General features: G+C 33.3%; 1 protein-coding gene across 2 annotated transcripts; it reads left to right on the top strand.

The window, feature by feature from the left end:
- The first annotated feature begins 8,257 nt into the window (after positions 1-8,257).
- Positions 8,258-12,769, top strand: LOC143240182 (uncharacterized). 2 transcript variants are annotated; one of them, XM_076482240.1, is made up of 3 exons: positions 8,258-8,494; positions 10,456-10,664; positions 12,619-12,769. In XM_076482240.1, the coding sequence occupies exons 1-3, from the start codon at positions 8,472-8,474 to the stop codon at positions 12,753-12,755; spliced, it is 369 nt and encodes a 122-aa protein (XP_076338355.1). In that variant the 5' UTR covers positions 8,258-8,471; the 3' UTR covers positions 12,756-12,769. The 2 variants fall into 2 exon arrangements, with proteins under 2 accessions (XP_076338355.1, XP_076338356.1); XM_076482241.1 differs by lacking the exon at positions 8,258-8,494 and adding an exon at positions 8,505-8,758.
- Positions 12,770-12,854: the final 85 nt, after the last annotated feature.

Genomic DNA, 12,854 nt, shown 5'->3' with positions numbered 1-12,854 from the left:
AATGAGCTATCTATAATTTGCCCACCGCGGGTATCGAAATCAAGACTCTAGCGTTGTACGTGCGCTATGTCATTGGGGACTACACTTTGGTTTAATGCTTTGTTTGTTTTTTTTCTTAATTTCGCGCAAAGCTTCCCTAGCCATTTGTAAATTACTGGTTTAAAACTATCAGGACAACAACACCCATCTCCACCCACTGCCAATCTTAGGGTTACTCGTTTACTAATGAATAGTGGGACTGAGTGTAACATTATAATGTCCCCACGGCTGAAATAGTGACATTTTCATTCATTCCATAAACATATATATAGGAATTCAGGTGACTTCATGAGCTTTAGTTTTGTTCATCCAATACTATGAAGTAGTCATTGTTAATATGCAGACACATTAATAGTGGTTTTAAAGGGACGATTTTTATAGCGGCCATTTTGTTTCATCACAGTTCTTTGTGTTAAGAAATACCGTACTTCATGATGTTGATGAAAAAATCGTTACGAAATCAGGATAGTTTAATGTTATGTGTTTAATTTTAGGGTGATTGTGGAAATAAACTGTAAGTGATAGTCAGACATTTTTATGGTTGATTTTTTTTTCTAATTCTCCAAAGTAATTTCTAATCCGTGTTGTTATTTTAACAAAACCTTGGTTAATATCATCTGTAACACAGGAAATTAATCATAAATTCATATCGGTTAGGGTTTCTTTGTTTTGAATTTCAATCGAAGTTATCCCGGAGCTGTCTGACGGACCTTTATAAATTATCTGGTTGAAATCTTCCAAAGATACATGTATGTGAATGCTTATATGACGCTCAGAATGATAGGTTTCTTCAATACCACAATATCCTTCTGGAATAAGAAACAAAGTCTTTAGCCAGGAATGGCCAGGTTGTTAAGAATCGTAATCTGGGATTCGGAGGTTCCAATCCCAGTCACACGAAACATGCTCGTCCTTTCGGTCGTGAGAGCATTACAATATGACGCTCAATCCCATTGTTCATTGGTAAAAGAGTAGCACAACAATTTGCGACGGATGGTGATGACTAGCTGCCTTCCCTGTAGTTTCACACCGCTGAAGTACGGACGGGTAGCGCAGGTACCAATTTTGTAGCTTTGCGCGAAGATAAAAAACAAACAATCAAATATCTCCGAAATTAAAAGTGAAGTTAATAAAGCAAAATAAATAATATTAATAACAATCAACTTGATCTATTTTGAAAAATAACCAAGCGAATAATATTCATTATAAAGAGTTAAAGTAAAAACAAATAATATACACCAACGTAATATAGTTCACACCAGACTATTTGTTGCCCAAGTAACTGATAGTATAAATAGCCTTTCGATGAGAACGTTTCCATTGTATCTCAGTCCATCGTCTAAGCTCTCGAATTAAACGAAAGGCCCCGTCGGCACTGGGTATAGGAAATATAGTGTGGTTAACATATAAAATTATTTTTTACACTTTCAAGCATGGATTCTTATAATAAATATATTCATCTGGAAAGTGTATTTTTAAAAGACAGAATACGGCACTGCAGGAGCAAAATCTATGTCATAATATTCATGATTTATTTAGATGTATTTTACCATAATGAACTTCTATTTCTACAGAATCTTACGAACATCTAGTACTGATGCTAATCACTTATGGTTGAGAATTATCTATACGACAAGTAGTTTGAAATAGTAAAAATAATTTAAAACAGTTACTGAACAAATGTAGTGTGTACAATGTTGGATCGTAGTTTGGAGGGATACAAGGATGGCTCAAAATGGAAGTGTGAAATCTTTTTAATCAGTCAGGACAAACACATTTACAAAAATTACACAACAAAACAGGATCCCACGCGAGATTAGCCTTCATTTGACCTCTACCTGTTGTGAAATGACTCTCTACGTACGAAAGGCTCAAAATTTAAAACAATTTATTTGTTGTTTATTTCAATAAGGAAGGTAGGTGTCTTTTGTTTTCTTTTACTAGACTCCAAGCCATTCACGACTATGTTTAACTATCTATTTGTGTAGTGAATCACGACTTTTTTCTTCGGTTAATAGTAGGTATGAACTATATATGTCAAACACATCAATCAAATATCTCTAGGTTTATGAGTACAAGACAAAATGAAGATGAAGGATATTGAAAGGGAAAGACAGCTTCTTACATCGAAGTTTCCTTTATTATTTCGTTGATTTTTTACTTGGAAAGAAGTGATTAATTCACTAATAATAAAGGTGTTAAATGGTGTGAAATGTTAAACTTGTGATAGAAAATGTAAGTATAGGAAGACTGAAAATAAGTCTTAAAAACAGCAGATTCGATTTTGAAATAAATTAGACAAATGACTAGAATAAAAAGATGATAAAATGAAACGTAATATGTAACTATGTATGGATGTATGTGCACGTGTTTAAACAGAATCAAAACAAAATGAAACAGACATTAAAATAAAAGTAATACAAATTTAGTAATATAAAACGGAAACAAACACAATCATAAAGAAATCTACACGAAATAGAAGTTTCAAATGACAGGGTTAAGAAAAACTTAAAGGTTTTCAGCAAATAAACAAGAGAAAAGGTTACTTCAGAAGCCTCATTTAAAATGGCATTCTGGGTAGAGATTAATGACACTCGGGTTATAGAGACAAGAGCCCGTATGAAGAAAGTTTTCTTGCTACAAATCCCAAAAGCATTACTAATTTCTTACTCCCGAATAAGAGTGCACCTCAAGATAAAGGGCACAGAGTCAGTGCACTTCCCCGACAATCCTGCAAAGAAGTTTATTTTAGAGAAAGAGACACAAATTTAGCTAAAAGACTCACATATTCTAGAAAGGACGTTAAGATGTTCAAACAAAGGATTAGGTATTTTTATGATGTGTCCACTTCTACATCATATGCTGTCACGGGATTGAAACTTCTATTATAAAATAAACAGTGTTTATCTTAGTAACAAACACTGAACAGAAAAAGGCACGTAAAAGTGTCACGACTCGTATTCACATAAATGTGTCGTGACTCTATAGTGGTGGGTTTAAGCCTTATATTAGATTATATTACTCGATATTGTGTATTTACATGTTATTAGAAAATATCTTTAATTTTTCTATCTATTTTAATTTAAGTTCAGGGTCTATACCTTTGCCCTATTTCTCTTTACAAAAAAGTCGTGGTTATTAAAGCGACGTCCAGTAGCACTGGTTTGTATAACGTACAATAAGTAACACATCAGATCAGATAAACAGTATTTTCTGCGTGCTACAGGTTATTGTGTTTTGTGATTCTATATACTGTATTTCGTTACGTTAGATGTGGTAAAATAAATGTGAAGAAACACAAAGTTAAATAAAATGTAACTGTGTCCTGGAAACAACGACACTTGACTGAACATAATGTAAAATCAACAAATGCATGATAATTTTATAATTACGAATATTCAAAATCATGGATAGAAACATAATATTAGGTACTGTATGAAATAGAGTGTTTGTTGTAAAGTTTAAAACCACATGTCAAACAAATCAAAATCCTTATTTAAGTACCATAAACTCCTATGTTAAAAAAACTGGACCACGAATAAAATATAATGTTAATAAATCAACAATGTAACTGAATATTAATGATTCTTCATTTGAAAAACAAGATATCTTAAAATAAAGGTTAAAACAAACACAAAATGACATGAAACTGAAATACGTTTCTGATGTTTAATAAAACATTTCAATAATTAATAGTGTAGGAGAGTTATGTATATAGTTATATCTTACATTCGAGTACTAAACTTAATAAGTACTATGGTGTTCCTATTCAGAAAACAAATATACATCTCAATTACAACTCTCTATTTGACCCTCAGTAGTCACCAAGCATTGACAGATTCCAGTTGCCCTGATATAGTTTTTCCATTGTAGCAAAACTGAATATTTCGATGAAACCGTACGTGATGAGCACATTTGGATGTGATTTTCATGATCAACAGCCAAAGATCTATAAGGAACACCCAACAGTGTTCAAGAAGGAAAAACTTTGTTGTTCAGTGTTATGAATTACATCGTACCTTGGTAATAATGCTACCTTTTCAAACACGTGTCTACGTAAGCTGAACATATATATTGTTACAGCAACGAAGAATAAACTAACTAACTAGAAATGTGGCGTAAATAAGTTCCTCGAATTAAAACACCTGTAGTGGTAAAATCATTGTATAGATCTGTTCCATATTTTTATGATTTTCAGCTGGTAAAATTCATCTCATTACAAAAATGAAGTTACATCACTAGTACACGTGGCGTAAAGTACGTCTTTTGTAAGTTGAGAAATTGTTTGTTTTCACTACCAAACACACTTACTGTTCACGCGTATGCGAAGAGTGTAACATGCAGTATTACAAACCAGACATATACAGGGTGTTCGGAAAGTCACTGTGCAGTTTCGTAATCATATTTTATTCAGTCTATTTCAAGCCACCAACTGATAGCGGTGTTTAGAAACAAAATAAGAAGGATCCAGACCTGTATTGATGCCAACGGGGGTCACTTTCAACATTGTTTATAATTGTCATTCTTATTTACCTCCTGTATTCTATATTGAATCATGTCTCTTAATAAATATATAACTGCACAGCGACTTTCCAAACACCCTATATTTTAGCCCAATAAAAGAGGGAGCCACTACAGTAGCAACTGTTATTAACATTTATTGCTGTTATCCAACCGCTCTGTTTATATATGATCTCCGACTGTCTGGTAACGTTACAGAACAATGTAATTAGAATAACTATAAGACAAGTTGCCTCTCGATGCAGAAAATGGGGAGAAAAGATTATTTATTCTTCACCATCCTCGGGATTTTCCCCCCAAATGAATGACACACAAAATCTAGCAACTACCAACAAAATAAAAGTGTTTCGATCTTTTATCTTGTAATTTCATATCTTACCTGAATAGTTTATTATTGATTTCAGTTGAAAGATTCACACTTGTTTATCCTGGTATAGGAAGGCACAAGATGTAAAAAGTGTTTGAAAGTACAGTGTGTAGTAGGAGAATGAGGCTGTCAATTACCTGGATTAGAAAGTTCACGTAAAGCAAAAGAACAGCCATTCTTTTACCGAAAAGTTTTTTTTTAGTTTGTTTTTACGTTGATCCTTCTTAGTGTTGGCTGTAAAATACTTTTGTTGGTATGTCACAAGTTGGAAGTTCGTTCGCTCCTCTAACAGTACGACCACGTCTGTAACAATGTGGAGGGTATTAAAATTAAAAAGGCTAAACAGTGGTCTCCTACTTCTGTATTTATGTTTTTGATTATTTGTGTTTTGTTACCGAAATCTTTTATTTTCTTTATGTAAAGGTTAAACACGTTCTATATCCGAGAAACATTCACTAAAACATCTCTGTTACTACTTTTTTAACATTTGTTTCACGTAAACATACTGTTATCCACATAACTTCTGCCCATAGAAGTATGATAAACGCATGCTATTTGTTCACTAAACAACTGCTCATATACGAAATAGACTAAAAGACACCAGTACAGATATCCCAAAAGTTCAGGCATAACAGTTCTTGATTTTTAATAGATTACAAGAAATAAGGTAATCAGTCCGTAGCACCTGCCGCCTGAAGAAACAAACTATATTTAACTGAATATTGACTGTCTCTCTGTTTTATAAAGTACTCATGGATGTAAGTACCAAACATGTTTTCCAGCATCGAACCTAGAATCCTCAGAAAAATTAATCTAGTATTACCTGTATCAGGTTAAAAGTGCGAAAACATGCAAAGACTTTGTTTGTTTGTTTTGGAATTTCGCACAAAGCTACTCGAGGGCTATCTGTGCTAGCCGTCCCTAATTTAGCAGTGTAAGACTAGAGGGAAGGCAGCTAGTCATCACCACCCACCGCCAACTCTTGGGCTACTCTTTTACCAACGAATAGAGGGATTGACTGTCACATTATACGCCCCCACGGCTGGGAGGGCGAGCATGTTTAGCGCGACGCGGGCGCGAACCCGCGACCCTCGGATTACGAATCGCACGCCTTACGCGCTTGGCCATGCCAGGCCCCATGCAAAGACTTCGAAAACATTGAAGTGATTTATTTTAATCATTTCTCTGAACTGAACAATCATATTTTATCAGGCTTAACACAGAAATTTAAAAGATGTTTTATATCCAAAAGCTGTAATAAAATACATAATACAGTAGTTAAGATAAGATATTTTAAAGTGTAAAGTTGTTATGGTTTTACATTCTGTGTAACTAGTACACACTCCATTATTTCTTTGTAATTACTTTAATCAACTGTTTTTTCCAATTTGTTTCTGATTAAGTTCAAAGCTAGATATTGGACTATCTCATCTCTGTTTCTGGGGTTGTGAGTCCGAAGTGTCATTGAGGGGCATTATTGACACTACTGATTGGTAGAGCTTGACTTCTGTTGTTAGCTCAGTGTTTTGGACAAACCTAAATCTCCTAAGGTGGCCGAACCTCGTGAAAGATTATTGGTATTTCGGCCGAAAATATCCATAACAGTTAGGGTACCCAACTGATGAAACAAATCTTTATAAATAAGAATGTAAAAAAACAAACAACATATTTAATAAGCAAAAACAACTTCTGATTCCTGTTTAAATATAGTTTCATTCTAAGACGGCAGCTTGCTCTGACGGGATGTAAATATTAATTAATAATTCAATTAAATTACAATATTATCTTGTGAGAACATTAGCCAAGAAATGTGATCTATCAACCATCATTGACGTCATGGGTACGTAAGTGCTTAAAAGGTATATCTTGTTCTCAAAATAAAGGGTAAAGAGGAATGGAAGTGGTAAAAATCTTCACATATACAAATACTGGTTTAATTAACTCAAAATACGATGACAGGAACATTTACAATATGCATTTTCTCATTTTAATAACTACAACGTTATTAGTTAATTAACTAATAATTAAAAAATAATTTTTTTCCTGTAAACATTACCGTTATATTATTTTGAATTAATTATTGAGAGCCCACCGGTGCCAGAGCGGTATGTCTAACGAGTCACAACATTAAAAGTCGGGTTTCGATAGCTGGTGAGCAAAACACAGATAGCCCATTGTACAGTTTTGTGCTCAATTATAAAAGAGAACAAAACAAAACAATGGTTATTCAGTTCAGTAGGTTCACGATAAATATGGGTTTAATTATAAACACTGTTCTTATCGTTTGAAGCGAAGCATGGCCAGATGGGTTAAGGCGTTTGACTCCTAATCTGAGGGTCGCGGGTTCGAATCGCCGTCGTACCAAACATGTTCGTCATTTGAGCTGTGAGGGCGCTATAACGTGACGATCGATCTTACTATTCGTTGGTAAAAGAGTAGCCCAAGAGTTGGCGGTGGGTGGTGATGACTAGGTGTCTTCCCTAATCTTACACTGCTAAATTAGGGACGGTTGTCGCAGATAGCCCTCGAGTAGCTTTGTGTGAGAAATAAACTTTTTAAATGGCAAACGCAAGTTCATTTTAACGTTCACTTAACCCTTAACTCCTATCTATTAATATGGTAAGTGAAGTCTATTATTTGGTAAAATAATATTTTCACACCTTTTATCTCCTATTCTCTGCGACTGTCAATATATTCATGGATGTTTTACTGTCCTTCTTGTAACTCAGATGTAAAATGATGAAAACGTACAAAATAGACATTCTTATTTTCCTTCCAAAATGATTTGATGATAAGTTTTGGATTTTGTAAAGTAGGAGTTCGGGGTTCGATCCGGCAACGTACATAACTAATAAATAATGACTTTTTAATTGAATCATTCAAAACAAACTGATTATATTTTGAGCTTTAAATTTAATTAACGTTTCCTTTAATCCACACGTCTTTATTTAACTTTGAAAATCTGGTCATGAATAAACAAATTCAAACATCTCTGTTTGATCCCTTTCCATATTACATATGGTTTTGCCCACACAATTTTCCTGTGTAATATCAAATGTACACATGCTACAGATGTTCAGGTTTTCTTATTTTACTGCCTGACAGAGAAAGTGTTTTCAATGTACCATTTATTTTGTGAATCAGCAAAAGCTGGAAGTTTAGAATCAAGTGTTGGATAAAAGTAGTGTTATTGTTTATTTCTAAAACCACAAAACATGCACCTGAGAAAGTAAGATTATGGGGTAAATTTACGTACAGTGAATGACGTATAAGGTGTTTTCAAAGCTACAAACATATATCACTTGTTTTAGTACTTACTGTTCATCCGTGTATAACTAAGCTGCACATGGCCCAACAGAAACTTTAGAAAAAGTTTTTAAACAAAAGAGTTCGTAGAATTCAACACCTGACTAAAACATGTGATCAGAGATGGACCAATTTGAAAACAACAACTTAAACACTATAAATAACCCAATCACAACCATTCCAAACATAATCTCAGTGTGTGATCTAGACACACTAGAGAAGGTCCTGAAATTCAACCATGACAAAGAACCTCAAGATGAGGTAAAGTTTCTCTATCTTTATTTGTACTTGAACCTTGTTATTTAAATGCGTGGGTTAATGTTCAAAGGGTCAAGCGTTTTTACATAATGAGTGAATGTAAAACAGTTGATGTGAGAACTCCCTCATCAGGTTTCACAAATATTATACAATAAGACCTCGATTAAAGATTATTTCATAAATTTATGTTTTACTTATTGCTTCTTTTCTTGAAAATGTGATAAGTTTCGCATTCCAGATTTTCTTCTTTTCAATTATGTTATTTACGTAAGTATTCTAATAGTGTTAATACTTTATCGAGATAGGAACCCTCAATATAGAGATTATATAGTTACAAAGTACAGAAAATACAAATATTATCTCTAGTCTTTATATAACGATTACTATGTAGAGTTTTCACGTTACTATTTCCCATCATAGTTGTAATAATGACTCGTTACTTACCCTGACAGTATTTACAAACCATACAAGATACTCGCCTTACATTTTCTGAACAAAAGAAGCAAATCATATCCTTCCACGGACTCCATACTTCGGCTGACTGACTTCGAACAATTCCTGGGTTTGAAACGTCTGTGGTCCTTCAACGCCGACATTAAATGCAAAGTAAAGGACATGACTCATTATTCTAGACATAAGAACTATCCCACGTACGCAACTAGAAAGGATATTCTTGCTCCATTCAGTTTATTAGAGGTTGACACTCTCGTCTATAAGGATAAATTACACAGCGACAGAGTTCCTTTATTCCTCATAAATCATTCCTTAACCAGACAAATTAGCAGAATTGTTCAACGCAACCTTACATGTCTAACAAGAGATATCACATCTAATGACATTTTTTACCACCTCACATTGAACTTCATTCAAACGTAAGAGTAATTTGAAAGACTGTCTAATACGTTCCTAATTACACTTTGAAATGTCTATACTTACACAAACTAACAGAACTCGTCCATGTGGACGATCTACTTATCTGAAATGAGATTATATCACTAACTTATCAAGTCTTTCTAGTTTCACGTAAAAAGACCATTTCGCCTGTGCGCCAGAGTGCATTTTTCACTATATTCGCTGAACTTGATATAAACAACTCTATATTGGCGAAACAATTAACAGATTAGGTGACAGATTCCGTGAACATCACGGTACCTTCGGCCACTTGGTCTCCAAACATTTCGTCACCTCGGATTACAACACAAATGGCGACACGTGTCTAATCGTTTTATTTATTACGCATTCCCGTAACAACAATGGTCATGGAACCTTACGACATAAACTTAAACTGTCCCTCATCACACGGAAATAATAAACATTTTTCTTTTAAGAAATTATAGTTTCTGTTAAGCATCTCTTTGCCACCGCTGTTAACTTGATGCCCTCAGTTTCGAAGCCGTATATCTAGGGATTTTCACCACTAGAAACCATCTCTCGATACCTATGGTGGGCAGTGCACAGATAGCCCATTGTGCAGCGCCGTGTTTAACTACAAATAAACAAAAGAGAACTTGACGCCGCCTACACGTATTTACCTAATCATCATTATTACATTACAATATTTTTATTGTACTATTTATTTTACGCAGAACATAATTTAAAATCTTTATATATTTTAACCCTGAAACGATCCTGACTAAGCCTTTTTTCCATGTAATTCAGCTCAAAGTGTCTGACGAGTTGCTTCTACACGAAGTGTAGAAAGTAATAATAAAGATTTTATTATAGACGTGTCTTTTACCAGTTTAACACATTATTTCACACACTTATGTGAAGAAATGATTATTCAATTTCTTTGGATTCTGCGAGAAGAAATAATTCATTAAGTTCCGTTACTATTAGAAGCATCTTCTTTTCCTGTTTAGATCTCCAGTAATAATAATAATAATAATAATTTTTCGTTTTAGTTAAAAAAAGATATGTGAGTGTTTGCATATTAATATTTTCTAAATGATTCTTCCGTGTAGGATGTTGACACTTGTGGCATTGTTTATATTCCTGAATTATAACTGGGCAGTGATGACCGAAGGGTTCATATTAAGTCGTTCCTGCTTCTTAAACCACTATAAAACTAATGATGTTAAGGCACTGTCAATAGATTCTACTACACTCAACCAAGCAGTCGACAAAGCCCATGAAAAACTGACTCAACGACAACTAGAAAATTCTGTATCTGGTAAGTGATATTAGGATGTAAGAAAACATTTATAACAGTTAACTATGGACCAATTTGAAAACAAAATATATTTTAAAATGTGAAACGAAATGCGAAGGTCTTCATCGATTTGAAATTTATTAATAATTATTACATTCTCTAGAGTTGTTAACAAACATATTTTATATCGTACTTAACAAAAATGACATGTACATCTAGTTTTACTCTCATAGTGCACAAAGATAGTTATAAAATAAACACAAATATAAAAATAAGGTCCGCAAAATGTTTAACCACAACGCTTGGTAAGTCAAAAACAGCCCTTTCCAGGGTAATTATAATATCTTGATATGTATATTATTTACTCATTTCAACTGTCTAATATCTATGTAGTGAATTAAGTTAGAGAGAGATTATATTTACTATTAGGTGATTTTATTCTTAAAGAAGTAGTGCTGTTCATGTTATTGTATGAAATATAGTGTATTATTTCTAACATCATAATTCAAACCAAAACTTTTACTTATATTTAATAAGAAATTCCTATATACAGAACATAAAAAAATTTATGGTCGTTCCTAAAAATAAATGAAACGCTTAATACATTTTACACTTTTCTTACCAAGATATTAAGGTCACGGTTTATATTCTTCCTAATTATAATGTATATCAATATACATTATAGAGTTATTAACAGTAAACCGCGAAAAGGTTCAATCTCTACATTGTAAAAAGTGCTTAAAAATGATTCAGATCCGGATCTACATTTAAATCTAGAACACATTTAAGGGAAACTATACAATACTAACTTCCCATCTTATGAAATATTTTTATGTACATCGACTTATTAGTTTTTGGAGATATGTGCATGGAAATATACAAACAGACAAGTGGACTAACTTCAATATAGTCGCCCTGAGAGGTTAAAAATGATTTGTATTGTCTATCATATTTACCAATGTACTGGCACTACCGATATACTTAGGCTGGTTAAATACGATAATAGAATGGATAATCATACAAAAAAAAATTTTTTCAGAAGCGTTTATTCAGCCACATAACAAAATAATACGAATAAGTGATCTCTATTAGAACAGAAAGAATTCAGAGCAGATTTTAGGATAATAACTGAGATCAAACTTACTGTCCAAACTGAATCTCAAACAATTCCCTCGTTTCAATGAATATAAATGAGTATAATAATATGTAAATTATGCTACACCTACTGCCGACGAGGCCTTTTTTAGAAAACCAGGGCTCATCAGGCTAGATGGGATACAGTCAGTGATCACGAAAGAACCTTTCCTACCTGGCAATCCACTGCGATGAAGCTACTGTTAACAAGTTTATAAAGAAGGCATTGAAGGTTACCAAGACCCAGAAACCCAACGTTCATAAGCTTTCATGAAAGTATTGTTCGAAAAATTTGAAATGGCGACAATTATAATTATCAAGTACATCACCACTTCCATACAACTCGAACGGATTCTTTATGTCTTTATTGGGTTAAAAGTAGTATTGTTCACATATAATAAAAATTCGATAAAATTCTTGTCCAGATTTGAATTCTGTGTAAACCCTTATCATCCTTTGCATAGACTTACTTATAAGGATATCGAAGTGTCACCCAACAGTCCAAAATATTGGTCATCAGCAATGGTAGAAGTACTTCCAAGGATATAACGTGATCTAGAATATTGCGTATAGTGTGCTTAACCACCATTATATTTAATTATGTCTGATGAAGTAATTCACATGAATAAATGTATGAGAGAAATAGTCTCCAGATAGAATTATTGCTGCGTTTTATTATCCTGAATAGTAATTATAATAACAATAACGTAATGTGTCTCTAATGAGTACTGAATTGTATACAAAATTAATTCTCTTTAGAAATTAAATAGTAAACGTACGAATATGAAGATCTAATATTTAAAAATACTCATAGATATATTTTCTTTCTATTCTCTTTCAGGTTTATTAAAAAGTTTCACCGATCCCAACAGTAAAATTCTTTTACCACAAAGTCCCAAGCCATCAGAAGACTTATGTAGCGACACTTCCCAAAACCTGTACTGTTTTTTTTTTGCAGGTAATGAAGTCGTTTTGTAATGATTGTTCATAATAGCAGCGATTGTTTAGCATGTAGGTAAATACAAATCAACGTAATCGGTGTATATTTTCAGGAAAGATTCTCTTGAACCACTAAAT

Source organism: Tachypleus tridentatus, chromosome 13 (assembly GCF_004210375.1).
Source record: "Tachypleus tridentatus isolate NWPU-2018 chromosome 13, ASM421037v1, whole genome shotgun sequence".
NCBI lineage: Eukaryota > Metazoa > Arthropoda > Merostomata > Xiphosura > Limulidae > Tachypleus > Tachypleus tridentatus.
Note: the sequence above shows the minus strand (reverse complement) of the source record. Positions and strands in the feature narration are given on the sequence as shown.

Excerpts from the sequence above, each read along its gene's own strand:
- LOC143240182 (XM_076482240.1), top strand. The coding sequence starts at position 8,472 with ATGACAAAGAACCTCAAGATGAG. Across the intron at positions 8,495-10,455 it reads ACAAAGAACCTCAAGATGAG|GATGTTGACACTTGTGGCAT; the intron begins GTAAAGTTTCTC and ends TCTTCCGTGTAG. Across the intron at positions 10,665-12,618 it reads ACTAGAAAATTCTGTATCTG|GTTTATTAAAAAGTTTCACC; the intron begins GTAAGTGATATT and ends ATTCTCTTTCAG.